This window comes from Acartia tonsa, chromosome 12, assembly GCF_053477335.1.
Source record: "Acartia tonsa isolate MP-2025a chromosome 12, ASM5347733v1, whole genome shotgun sequence".
Lineage (NCBI taxonomy): Eukaryota > Metazoa > Arthropoda > Copepoda > Calanoida > Acartiidae > Acartia > Acartia tonsa.
The window spans coordinates 38,960,438-38,975,395 of NC_137271.1; the positions used below are offsets into that span (position 1 = coordinate 38,960,438).

Consider the following 14,958-nt stretch of genomic DNA (forward strand, 5'->3'; position numbering starts at 1 on the left):
TGCGTGAGAGAGAGAGAGAGAGAGAGAGAGAGAGAGAGAGAGAGAGAGAGAGAGAGAGAGAGAGAGAGAGAGAGAGAGAGAGAGAGAGAGAGAGAGAGAGAGAGAGAGAGAGAGAGAGAGAGAGAGAGAGAGAGAGCTTTTTGTTAAAAGTTGATTTGGAAGTGAGAGAGAGAGGAAGTGGAGGGAGTTTTTAAAAAAAAAACGGATATGACAGTGAGTGTGTAGAGTAGCTGCGTAACTAAAATAATACTACGTAATTTTAGGGTGTTTTATAGCGAATATAACCTTTTCCCTGCTCTTTCAGTTTTCAGTAGCAAAACTACTTTGTTGTAAGATATGTACGTAAGTATTAACAACAGAATTGGCGCTTTAATACAAATACCTCATTGATCACTAAAAACTTAACCCTTTACAGTCGGGCCCCTAGCCGCACCTTAATCGGTCGGGGGGGGGGGCGTTCAACGCCCCCCCTTATTATCTCAGTTCCTATTAGAGCTAGAGGGCTAAATTTTTTTGTGCAAGTCCCCTGTTTGATAATGAATTTCCGACCTTTTATAGGTCTAAGTCAATTTTCGCTTCCTTCACCCTTTTATTTAACAACCTTTGTTCTTAGGTCTTTTTTTACTTAAAAATTTCAAACGGCTGTATTTTTCTTATTTTTGAATCTAGAAGAAATTTTTTTTTCCAGAAAATGTTTATCTTTATGTAAATTTTACATTAGAAATATCAAAATATAAATTTCAGCGGCCGCAGCTGTACTTGGCAGCTGCCAGCCGCCGCAGTCGGCGGTCGGCGGGAAAACGGCGGCGGATCTTCATGAAATTTTAATACGTTATGTAGACATGTCAGAAAAGCTTAAGTTTAAAATTTGAAGTCTCTAGATCAAAAATTGCGGCCACAGGAGCCTTTTAAAGATTTCTGGAGACCTGGAGGATCAGGACCTGCAGGATCATACCTGGAACCTGAAAGTGACTTGAACACCTGTATTTCATATAAGGATGTACTACTAGAGGATTTTTTAGTAATTTGGTATGATAAAATGCTTTGTTTTAGTCAAAAAAATATTTTTGCTCTTTACCTGGATGACCCTGCCAGGTTTGCTGGCATCCTGTGCCCGCCAGGATGGAGATATTCAAAAAATTCCAACTCTCAGTTATGTGTCATACCCATACTTAAAAAGTCAAGCAGTTTGGGCTCTTTATCTTTCACACACAGAAAATGAGATAGAAAAAACCGGATGGGGGGGCGTTCAACGCCCCCCCCCCGACCGTTAAGGGTTAAACAAATCCTTATAATAAAGTAACAGGATGTCGATGTCTGTCTGTTTGTCTGTACTGAAGGATCTCGCTAACCGCTGAATCGATCGGGTTCTCCTTTACAGGGTAGCTTCTTATAGGCCCAGGAAAGGTTAATAACTCTTTTTTGGGAGGGTACCACCACCCTCCCAAGAGAAATCACCCCTAGAAAATAATCCCTTCCCTCCAAATAAAAAAAAATGGTTAACAAATCAACTCCCTCCGCCTCAAGTGCCCCTAGAGGCCTCTAGATTTAACAATAAAGTAGTGGGGAGGGGAGTTTTTCATTACTTGACTGATTTTAGGGTAAATTTTTTATATAACTTTGCAATTTGATGTAAATACTAAGAGATATAAGTTTTCTGGAATTGTAATGTAGGGAGTAGATTTGAAATCTGCATCAAATTTTAAGGATTTTTTATAAAATTCGTTTTTTGTATAATTCTTTATCTAAAAGCGGAAATACAAATTAAGTTAATTAATTTTGGCATCCGTGATTGGTGGATTTAAGAAATCTGCGCTCTGATTGGATGTCGTACATCATTCAACCAATTAGAGCGCAGGTAGTTTAAAATCCACCTATCCTATTGGTCAAAATTAATTAACTTAAAATGTATTTCCGCTTTTAGATAAGGAATTTTACAAAAAACGAATTTTATAAAAAATCCTTAAAATTTGATGCAGATTTCAAATCTACTCCCTACATTAAAATTCGGGAAAACTTATATCCCTTAGTAAATACGATGGTTTCAAACTATTTTCTTCATATAAACGGAACTGCTTTAAAAATCTGTTTTAAGATATGATTTATTATTTTTTTGTTTGAAGATTCCAGTTACTTGAACTTCCTTTTGTCCAACGGTCTGTCGGAAAAATTTTAGCACTGTACATATACAATTGGCTTTTATATTCATTCAGAAATGAAAATCTAATCTATAAATGAATTTGTCTGTAAATTCTTTCTATTAATTCAACAGATCTATAGTATAGATGTAAATACAAATAACTACCTTTCCCCCTTTTTCAATGACCTTCTAACAAATTGTTTCTGCTACTTGGCTATGTTAAAATTGTTGTTACCATTGGTTGATTTTCGAAGACCCAATAGCGAGTCGGCACAAAGTCATTGCGATAGGGAAATACAGTTATTTAACCCTTTCTCCCTCTAGTGTTTTACTATAATATAAATTCAATATAAATTACATGAAATGGTGTATATTATAGATAGATAGATAGATAGATAGATAGATAGATAGATAGATAGATAGATAGATAGATAGATAGATAGATAGATAGATAGATAGATAGATAGATAGATAGATAGATAGATAGATAGATAGATAGATAGATAGATAGATAGATAGATAGATAGATAGATAGATAGATAGATAGATAGATAGATAGATAGATAGATAGATAGATAGATAGATAGATAGATAGATAGATAGATAGATAGATAGATAGATAGATAGATAGATAGATAGATAGATAGATAGATAGATAGATAGATAGATAGATAGATAGATAGATAGATAGATAGATAGATAGATAGATAGATAGATAGATAGATAGATAGATAGATAGATAGATAGATAGATAGATAGATAGATAGATAGATAGATAGATAGATAGATAGATAGATAGATAGATAGATAGATAGATAGATAGATAGATAGATAGATAGATAGATAGATAGATAGATAGATAGATAGATAGATAGATAGATAGATAGATAGATAGATAGATAGATAGATAGATAGATAGATAGATAGATAGATAGATAGATAGATAGATAGATAGATAGATAGATAGATAGATATATAGATAGATAGATAGATAGATAGATAGATAGATAGATAGATAGATAGATAGATAGATAGATAGATAGATAGATAGATAGATAGATAGATAGATAGATAGATAGATAGATAGATAGATAGATAGATAGATAGATAGATAGATAGATAGATAGATAGATAGATAGATAGATAGATAGATAGATAGATAGATAGATAGATAGATAGATAGATAGATAGATAGATAGATAGATAGATAGATAGTTGATAGATAGATAGATAGATAGATAGTTAGATAGATAGATAGATAGATATATAGATATATAGATAGATAGATAGATAGATAGATAGTTAGATAGATAGATATAAAGATAGATATATAGATAGATAGATAGATATATAGATAGATAGAGAGAGAGAGAGAGAGAGAGAGAGAGAGAGAGAGAGAGAGAGAGAGATAGACAGAGAGAAAGGAAGAAAGATTTAAACCGCAAAGAGAGAAACATCGTAAGAAAGTATCCCAAATCATATCAAACAGAAAATTTTTCTAACTTGATAGCAGCTTTGCTATTTATGCTACAAGCTTTTTGGAATGAACGTTTAAATTGGTGAACAAAGTAAATTGAATAATCAAGTAGCCCTACGGGGGGAAATATTATAAACCCTATATATGGTTGCCCAAATTTTATAAACAGGGTTTATACATAATTGTTCATAATTTTTTTTACAATATTTAGCAATTGATATTTTTTGATGGTTAAAGCACAATAAAATCAATATAAAACTTAAGGATACAATTTTAAGTATGGCTTCGTAACTGTTTAATATCCACTGGATTAGAAACGGTTGTCAGCCATACCGAAAAATTATGTATAACATCGTATTACAAACAATTTCCATGATTATTACTATAATATCATAAAATTGATACAAGTTTTGTTAGCCTAAGTCTTCGACTACTCAAGGCTAACAAAACTAGTTTTAACCTTGTAATTTTTCATTATAATATCCGTAGAAAGTTGTCTATAATACGATGCGATAAATAACTATCAATGAACCTTAGGTAAGTTTAGGTTATTTTAAGGAAGGTTTATAAGTAGTTTCTATCTTAAATCCGATCAATTATAAATTGACCTTTTACTATTTTGAAATAATAGCTGAAATGAGGAAACGTTTTGAAATTTTTCAAAATTGTTATTATCTGCGTGAATAAATAAACCTTTCGGATTTATAATCTGTTGCCAAGATTCAATTTTGATATTTGTACACATTGTAAAATTTGGGTAAACATTGTAATTTTGTGTACACATTGTAATTTTGTGTAAACATTGTAATTTTGTGTAAACATTGTAATATTGTGTACACATTGTAATTTTGTGTAAACATTGTAATATTGTGTACACATTGATTGTAATTTTGTGTAAACATTGTAATATTGTGTACACATTGTAATTTTGTGTAAACATTGTAATTTTGTGTAAACATTGTAATATTGTGTACACATTGATTGTAATTTTGTGTAAACATTGTAATATTGTGTACACATTGTAATTTTGTGTAAACATTGTAATTTTGTGTAAACATTGTAATATTGTGTACACATTGATTGTAATTTTGTGTAAACATTGTAATATTGTGTACACATTGTAATTTTGTGTAAACATTGTAATTTTGTGTAAACATTGTAATATTGTGTAAACATTGTAATTTTGTGTAAACATTGTAATATTGTGTACACATTGATTGTAATTTTGTGTAAACATTGTAATATTGTGTACACATTGTAATTTTGTGTAAACATTGTAATTTTGTGTAAACATTGTAATATTGTGTACACATTGATTGTAATTTTGTGTAAACATTGTAATATTGTGTACACATTGTAATTTTGTGTAAACAATGTAATTTTGTGTAAACATTGTAATATTGTGTAAACATTGTAATTTTGTGTAAACATTGTAATATTGTGTAAACATTGTAATTTTGTGTACACGTTGTAATTTTGATCGGCGCAGCTACTCCATACAGAGAATATGTTTGTGTTGAAGTAATAATTTACGAGATTTTTTGCTGATGGCAACCATCTTTTTATGAAGAATATACGTGGATATTAACCCTTTGCAGTCGGGCCCCTTGCCGCACCTTATCAGTCGGGGAGGGGGGGGGGGGCGTTCAACGCCCCCCCCATATTATCTCAGTTCCTATTAGAGCTAGAGGGCTAAATTTTTTTGTGCAAGTCCCCTGTTAGATAATAAATTTCCGACCTTTTATAAGTCTAAGTCAATTTTCGCTTCCTTCACCCTTTTATTTAACAACCTTTGTTTTTAGGTCTTTTTTTACTTAAAAATTTCAAACAGCTGTAATTTTCTTACTTTTGAAGCTAGAAGAAATTTTTTTTCCAGAAAATGTTTATTTTTATGTAAGTTTTACATTAGAAATATCAAAATATAAAATTCAGCGGCCGCAGCTGTACTTGGCAGCTGCCAGCCGCCGCAGTCGGCGGTCGGCAAGAAAGCGGCAGCGGATCATTATGAAATTTTAATACGTTATTTAGACATGTAAGAAAAGCTTAAGTTTAAAATTTGAAGTCTCTAAGTCAAAAATTGCGGCCACAGGAGCCTTTTAAAGATTTCTGGAGACCTGGAGGATCAGGACCTGCAGGATCATACCTGGAACCTGAAAGTGACTTGAACACCTGTATTTCATATCAGGATCTACTACTGGAGGATATTTTAGTATTTTTGTATGATAAAATGCTTTGTTTTAGTCAAAAAAATATTTTTGCTCTTTACCTGGATGACCCTGCCAGGTTTGCTGGCATCCTGTGCTGCCAGGATGGAGATATTAAAAAAAATCGAACTCTCAGTTATGTGTCATACCCAAAAAGTCACGCAGTTTGGGCTCTTTATCTTTTACACACAGAAAATGAGATAGAAAAAACCGGTAGGGGGGGGGGCGTTCAACGCCCCCACCCCCCAACCATTAAGGGTTAAGACAGAGAAATATTGGGATCTACTGCAGTTCACGGTAAAATATTGCTGGTAACGAATATTGCTAAAAATTTATGAATTTTAAGGGCTGCTAGCTGCCAACTGTCTGAACGTACAGATCATACCCGCACACCATTTTAAGCGGCATAAGAAGGCCTACAAATAATCTGGAATAGCCTAGATCCAATGATGCACAGGGAAAGCTTCACTGAAGAAAAACCGCGTAAAATAGGTCTTTTTCGCGCATTTCTCTGCACTGCAAGATAATTATACATGGCTATTCCAGATTATTTGTAGGCCTTCTTATGCCGCTTAAAATAGTGTGCAGGCATCATCTGTATGTTCAGCCATTTGGCAGCTAGCAGCCTTTAAAATTCATAAATTTTTTGCAATATTCGTTACCAGCAATATTTTACCATGAACTGCAGTAGATCCAAATATTGTTATCAAATTAGCTTGCTTTTCCCTCTGTCATTTATTGGTCAGTTTGTTCATCCAGTAGGAGGAAAATTACAATTTTAGTAGTTGGGGGATGGATAGTTATTTCCGCCGATAAAAGTATCGTTTTATTAGAAAACATGATAATTATATGTATTGTAAGATCCAAGTAGTAAAAAATCCATTAATATTAGTCAAGGTTTATAATGTTGTACAAAACCCGCAGATATGGCTCAATGGTTTAACGTCCGCTTATCTGTTGGGGAGGTGTCGGGTTCGAGTCCCCAGACCGCATCAATATTAAAGATGTAAAAATTAGTACCTACTGCTGCTCTTTCAGGCGTTAGAGATTTGGAGTAAGAGTAGGGGGGAAGCCTTAGCCCTAAATCAGGTATGCATGGGTGGTCCTTGGCATGGTACACTTGTGATCGAAAAACTTTGCTCAGTCATAGGTTGACTGAAAAGTCCCTGTGGACTAGCATTGTGTAGTAGCTAGCTAGTGTGTTAGTGGCGTTTGTTAGTTCATCTACTGGGAGTCACCCTTAAATACTAGGTTGACTGAAAAGTCCCTAGGATTTGATGTGACTTCATTGTGTTGTTGTCGAAACAGCGCATAAAAAGTCGCAATAATATTGTGACAAAAATCACTAAAACCTTAACTCACCATTCATAAGGTTGAAGTGTAAATTACCCACAAGCCCTAATTAAAGTGTCAAGGGAAATGATGGGAAGGATGCATACTCGAATCCGCGTCATACCAAAGACGTTAAAAATGGTACCTACCTGCTCTGTTCGGCACAGGACATCAAAGAGTTTGAGTAGGGGGAATGCCTTGGCCCCAAACAGGCGCAACTCACTACCATGCACAGTTAGGATCTCCAGACAAAGATCGTGCAATCAAAGGGTTGGTTGTCTGCAATGTACTGTACCACGGGTATGAGGTGAAGGACCAAGAGTCTGGCCTTGAGTTGACAAGTTGACTGTTCAGTCCAGGTGCAACTCACCCACACGACATTAACATTAATGTTGTACAAATATTTGAACTAAATCTTGTCGACTTTATAATCATGTTTTATGATGAACTCCAATTTAGTTTCCGAAAGTGTACCTAGCGTCCGCGTCCTATCTCGAAATTTGCTATTAGCTAAAAAAGCTTCAAACTTCCAAAAAAAAAATTAAAATTTTAAACATTAAAATTTTGAATTTATAATGTATGTATCGCTTTGTTTTCACAAATTTCCTGAGTAGCTGAAAATAGGGTCTGCAATAACTGGGTTATCTGCTGTACACTTTAGGAAACTAGGGCTAGAATAGGAAATCCATTTGTAGCTCATCTGTATTATGAATTGATTTTAGGGTTTGGTAGTTATATATTATCTATTAGGAAATATGTATGGTAAATTAATCTTACTCCTAATAAACTAAATTACTAAATTTCTAATTTATTAGAATCTAAAATTTTCTGCATTTTCTCTGCTACCATCATTATTGACTAATCTTCTATACGCTGGATAAGAACAGGTTCTCAACCATACTTAAAAGTCATGTATAGCATTGTATTACAGACAATTTTCCATGAATAATAAAATAAAATTCATTAAATTAATACCAGTTTTGTGAGACAATCAGGACTAACAAAATTTGTTTTAATCTTAATTTTTTTTTATTTTCCTATCCGCAGAAAGCTGTCTATGATACGATGCAAATAATAAATAGCTATTCTACTCTTATTTTCATTTTATTCCTTCTTTCCTGCCCTACCTCTCCCTTAATGGATATATTATTACTTGGATCTTACACCAGAGGTGAATTCTTAAAAAACTTTTTTGCTCACTGTCTCACTAAAATTAGTGAGGCTGGCTTTGTGAAAAATCCCCCAAAATCGCATAAAAAATCTACAAAAATTAAACAAAACCTTATTTTAATAACCCTTTTATGATTTTATTTCATTTTTGTAGATTTTTTTGCGATTTTGGAGGATTTTTCACAACAATTTTTAGCGAGCCTCTCTAATTTTAGTGATGTAGTGAGCCAAAAAGTTTTTTAAGAATCCACCTCAGATTTTATGTTCTCAATTAAAGTTAAACACACAACCTGCTAAAATAACGAATCCTACCTTCCACCCAGTTTACCGCATCACCTCCCCTCTTATTGGATGAACGAAGTGATCAATAAAAGAGTTCCATGTTATCAAGCTAAATTGACGAAAATTTTTCCCCAGTCATAATATCCCCGTATATTTTACATACAATTGTATCTCCTTTTCTTTTTTTCTGCTCATCTCTCTATCACTCTCTTTCTCTCCTATAAATCTTAACGATGTTTCTCTATCTTTCGTCAAATTCTAATTTTTCTATCTTACACTTACGGATAATTTATTACAAAAAAAATAAAGCTTCGTTTATTTGACTAAACACATAGAAAATTCAGCTAGAGAGAGGGGACAATTGGCTGTTTTATTATAACGTTTTCTTATTCGTTGCCTTAACAACTTTTGAGACTTAAGTGAATTTTGATTGGTTGGTTCATTAAGTTGATTGTTCAAACGTTTCAACCACTAATTGTAATTTCAGAAGGGGTAATTTTTGTATTATCATTGAGGATGTAGATCAATTTTATCGGTCATTATCTTATCCCTTTATCTCCCTGTAGAAAATTAGTTGGCTGGGTCTTGGGTGGTGTTCTAGAAAGTATCAGCGGGAATCTTGTCCAATTTTATATGTTTTTACATTGTAGCCAATTTTAAACAGTTTTAGAAAAGCTAAACTAAGCTTAATGCAGCTTTTTTGCAACCAGGGAATATTTTACGCTATAACCTCAGATTAGGTCAGCTGAATTTGAGTTTCTGATTGTGTACATAGTTTCCTCATCCTATCTCAATATTTACTAAGTTAGCTAAAAAAGCTTAAAACTTCAAAAAAATTTAAATTTGAAAAATTAAAATTTTGAATTTATAACGTGTAAATCGTTTATAAATCGCTTTTCCCTTTGACCGGAGTAGCTGAAAATAGGTTTTGCAATATTTGGGTTATCTGCTGTACAACTTCGGAAATTATGGAAGAAGTAGGCAATCAATTTTCAGTTAATCTCAGATTATGTCACATAATACTGATGCTTAGAGTATTTTATAGGCACAATAAACACATTACAATATTATTTTTATTAAGCTGTTCATGAGTTACTGCTGAATTAAGAATAGACAGCGCGGCTGTGAAAAGCTAATGTTTTATTTCTATAAGCCGCGAGGCTGCAGCTGAGGCTTTTTTCTGTCAGCTTAAGCCCCACCGCCTTAGGTTCCTTCGAATATAAAAATGACAGATAGATAGAATATGTTGCATTGTATTATAGACAGCTCTACACGGATATTTAGCTAAATTAAATTTAACCAATTTTGTTAGCTCCAAAGGGCCGACGGCCCGTGGTAAAAAAAATGGTAGTAATTTTACGATTTTTATTTTATTTTTCGTGGAAAATTGTATGTAATACAATGCTATATATAACTTTTCAGTATGGTTGAGAACCGGTTCTAATACAGCGGACATTAATCGGTTTCGAAGCCAAGCTGCATGATGTATAAAATGTTAATATATTAGTAGAATTAATTGAACACTTTTTTCTCCTAGATACTACTAATTTTAGTGCTAGTTGAAATCATACAAAATTTATACTTAGAAAAGTATAATAATATCCATAAAAGCGAAGGTTAAAAAGAATACAATAATAATTATTTATTATTTAACGTATTATAGACACCTTTCTGCCGATAGTAAAATGACAAATTTTAAAATTCAAACCAGTTTTGTTAAACCTTAGGGGCCAAAGGTCCGGGCTCTCTTCACCCTCCCCCCCTAAGCACGCCACTGCTTTCCCCACATTCTAACTCACCTTTCTTAATCTAAGTCTTCTAAGCTCCGCCCATTTTTCTAAGAATTTAACTGGTTTAAGCTGCTTAAAGTATACATTTTATACAGTATCATTTTCCAGGAATTGGACTGTTAATTAAACTAATATTTAAAGTTTTGTAATCACGTTTTCTTATTCGTTGACTCTTAAACTTTGGGTACTTTTTAAACGTTTTTGTTGGTTGGTTGTGAAAAGCTGAGTGTCCAAATGTTTCAACCAATAGTTAAATGGGTAAACTGTTTATCTAAATGGGTAGAAATATCAATTTACCCAATTAACTATTTTCTGATGAGTTTCAATCCTGAGAAAATCACCGCCCATTTTCAACACGCAAAAATTATTTTATAAAGCTTTGCTTCCTTACCATTGTAACTTTTATATACAAATCATGTTTTTTATAATACTAAGCTTTAAGTACTATGTTAATTTGTATAAGAATTTTATTATTATATCATATTTCGGGAAAAAACGCAATCAAAATATTCATAATCAATGTTCTGATTTTTCTTTGTTAAAAAAATGTGAATTGCATTATGTCACATACAGTTCTTAATGTATTTTTATGTGTTTTGACCGGCTGCTTTATGAGATTGGCCTCCTAAAGGAAATTTCACATACTGATGAGTATTTCATCTACAACTAAATATGTCTGTCAGTCTATATTCGGTAATTCAGTATGAAATAGTAAAATAAGGAGTGGTTTTCACTTATTACACTAGTCCCCAAAGATTCATGATAACGTTTTCGTATTCGTTGGCTTAATAACTTTGGGACTTTCGTAAATTAATTAATTGATTTATTAAGTTGAGTGTTCAAACGTTTAAACCACTAATTTCAATCTGCATGATGGATAATTTTGTGTATCAAGAAAGGCCATTGTCTTATCCCTTTAGATCCCTGATCCCTTTGTGAATCTTGTGAAACAAGCAAAAAAAAAAAAAATATAGACTTATCTAATTTAGCTTCAAATAATTCTGCGCTTCGCTTCAGATGGATGTTATCAACCTTGTTTGTCTATCCCCTATCTTAAAACTTCAAAAGTCACGCCTTTAAATGTAAATCCTTTAGATAATCCCCTAGCTGAAATCTTCTAAAGTCTCCACCTACTTAATATGAAGCATAAAAGGTTTTAAAGCCGAATTCTAACCCCTTTTTACCTTTTTCTATCCTACCCCTTCCCTTATTTTCCCTCTTTTCTCCCCCCCCCCCTTCACAGGTATGACCAGTTTGACCGCTCTAAGCCATCATATCACATGTGCTTGGCGGATTTTATCAAAGGTACTATGCTTTGAATGTTCTGTATAAAAGGTAAGGTTATTGAGTTTCACAATCAGTTGTTCAGTAACTTCTCACAAAAGAAGATTTACAAACAGGTTAATTAAAGCTTCACTATCAATTAAAAATTAGGATAATACACAAGTCCCAAAAGTTTTATATTATTTTATTCGTTGGCTTAACAACTTTGGGCACTTTAATTTAATTATGATTGGTTGGTTCATTAAGTGTATGTCTACTAATTGCTATCTACAGAAAGGATAATAGTATGTGTCACCAATGAGGATGTACATTAATTTATCGCCCATTGTCTTATCCCCTTTTTATTATTTGGATTATTATTATTTATTATTTTTCAGGATGAGGACATTGGTTTTACTAGCCCTTGTTGGGCTTCTGGCGGTGGCCTTAGCCGAGCCAGGCTTCAAAAGGCACAAGAAGCATGGCGGCAAACGGTGGTGGGGGAAACGTTCAACAGATCTAGAGGATGTGACTGAGGTGGATGAACAAGAGAAAGATCAGGATGGTGGGCATCACATGCACATGGGGCATGGCAAGCGCTCAGCTGAACCTGAACCTGGCAAACATTTTAAAAAACACTTTAAGAAACATTTTAAGAAGCACTTTGGTAAGCGAGCAGCAGAACCTGAACCTGGCAAATTTTTGAAGAAACTTTTTAAGAAGCACTTTGGCAAGAGGTCAGCTGAACCTGGCTTTGGCAAAAAGAGGAAGGGATATGGTGTTAGACCTTATGGCTATAAAGGTTATCCCTATGGCTCTATTGGCTATAGAGGTAAAAGGTCAGCTGAGCCAGGATTTGGGAAAAAGAAGTCCAAGGGATACAAGTATGGATTGAGACCCTTTGGGTACAGGCCATATGGCTACAGACGTTATGGCTACACCCCCTATGGAGCTACCCACTATAGAGGAAAGAGGTCTGCAGAGCCAGGATTTGGTAAGAAGAAGTCTAAGGGATATAAATATGGCTTGAGATCCTATGGCTATAGGCCATTTGGCTACAGACGCTATGGCTACTCCCCCTATGGAGCTACCCACTATAGAGGTAAGAGGTCTGCTGAGCCAGGATTTGGAAAGAAGAAGTCTAAGGGATATAAATATGGCTTGAGATCCTATGGCTATAGGCCATTTGGCTACAGACGTTATGGCTACACCCCCTATGGAGCTACCCACTATAGAGGAAAGAGATCTGCAGAGCCAGGATTTCGTAAGAAGAAGTCTAAGGGATATAAATATGGCTTGAGACCCTATGGCTTTAGTCCATATGGCTCTATTGGCTACAAACCCTATGGCTCTATTGGCTATAGAGGAAAGAGATCTGCAGAACCTGGATTTGGCAAAAAGAAGTCCAAGGGCTATAAATATGGATTGAGACCCTATGGCTACAGACGTTATGGCTACAGTCCCTGGGGCTCTATTGGCTATAGAGGAAAGAGATCTGCAGAACCTGGATTTGGCAAGAAGAAGGGGTACAGATATGGACGTAGGCCATATGGCTACAGGACCTATGGCCACAGACCTTATGGCTATAGGCCATTTGGTTTCTATGGATGATTACTGTACAATATATAATGTGTAAATTTAATATCTTAAGTGTAATGTATATATTTATAAAAAAAGTTATGATTTGTTTTATAAATCTTTAGAAATGTAATAAATCTATTTTCATTTCATTTCAATCTTTCATTTCTTAATGTTTATTATTTTGCTTAGCTATGGATAAATTGGTTCAGTGGTTATCTTTTCTAGACACAGAAAGCCATTTGGTACTTTGATATTAAGACCTATAAATTTCTTTTAAAATTAAAGCCTTACTTATATTACATTGTAATTTCCTTATTACTCTGTTATATCCGAGAAATAAAGTTATTACATTATAGAGGTACAGTAGAGTACACCCACTATGTTATATAATAGAAATAAAGTTATTACATTATATAGGTTCAGTAGAGCACAAACACTCTGTTATATCCTTGAAATAAAGTTATTTTTTTATAGAGGTTCAGTAGAGTATACACACTCTGTTATATCCTAGAAATAAAGTTATTACATTATAGAGGTACAGTAGAGTACACACACTCTGTTATATCATAGAAATAAAGTTGTTATTTTATAGAGGTTCAGTAGAGTACACCCACTCTGTTTTATCCTAGAAATAAAGTTATTACATTATAGAGGTTCAGTAGAGTACACACACTCTGTTATATCATAGAAATAAAGTTGTTATTTTATAGAGGTTCAGTAGAGTACACCCACTCTGTTTTATCCTAGAAATAAAGTTATTACATTATAGAGGTACAGTAGAGTACACACACTCTGTTATATCCGAGAAATATAGTTATTACATTATAAAGGTACAGTAGAGTACACACTCTGTTATATCCAAGAAATAAAGTTATTACATTATAGAGGTACAGTAGAGTACACACACTCTGTTAAATCCGAGAAATAAAGTTATTACATTATAGAGTTACAGTAGAGTACACACACTCTGTTATATCCGAGAAATAAAGTTATTACATTATAAAGGTACAGTAGAGTACACACTCTGTTATATCCAAGAAATAAAGTTATTACATTATAAAGGCTCAGACTAACAAAACTTGTTATAATTTTACGTTTTTTTACTTAATATTTGTGGTAAATTGTCTGTAATACTATGCTATATAAGATTTTCCATTATGGCTGAAACTGGTTATAATACAGTGGATATTAATCTGTTTTGGAACCATAATGGAATATAACTTCTAAAAAGTAAAATATTCTTTTGAAGGAAGGTGTCCAAATTATGCATCTATACAAGAAGAGAAAAATGTGTGTACTATGCTAAAGATATGCTATTACTTTGATGTTGCACCAGATTTTCATGTACTCTGATAAAATAATGCTTGCAGATGGCTAAAATAACCATTTACCCCATCCTACTGGATGAACGATTTGGCCAATAAATGAGGTCCATATTAGCAAGATAAATCTTCTCTTATTAATATATTCACGTACATCCATTAAACTATTACACCTCTATGTATGAGTACCTCTATTATATACCTAAAATTTCTTCTCGCTATGATAACTTACACCCAAGGACATGTTACTTAAAGTTACAGAAACAATTTTCAGGGTTTAAATCATAAACATAAAACATTCAATGTAGAATTATATCGACAATAGTTATTTATTGCATCGTATTATGGACAGCTTTCCGCAGATATTAAAATGAAAAATCATAAGATTAAAACCTGG

General features: G+C 33.4%; 1 protein-coding gene across 1 annotated transcript; it reads left to right on the forward strand.

Annotated features, from left to right (window-relative positions):
* Positions 1-11,684: 11,684 nt before the first annotated feature.
* On the forward strand, positions 11,685-13,388 carry LOC145333700 (uncharacterized). Its single transcript, XM_080178911.1, has 2 exons — positions 11,685-11,795; positions 12,057-13,388. The coding sequence occupies exon 2, from the start codon at positions 12,058-12,060 to the stop codon at positions 13,267-13,269; it is 1,212 nt and encodes a 403-aa protein (XP_080035037.1). The 5' UTR covers positions 11,685-11,795; position 12,057; the 3' UTR covers positions 13,270-13,388.
* Positions 13,389-14,958: the final 1,570 nt, after the last annotated feature.

Excerpts from the sequence above, each read along its gene's own strand:
- LOC145333700 (XM_080178911.1), top strand. The coding sequence starts at position 12,058 with ATGAGGACATTGGTTTTACTAGCCCTTGTTGGGCTTCTGGCGGTGGCC.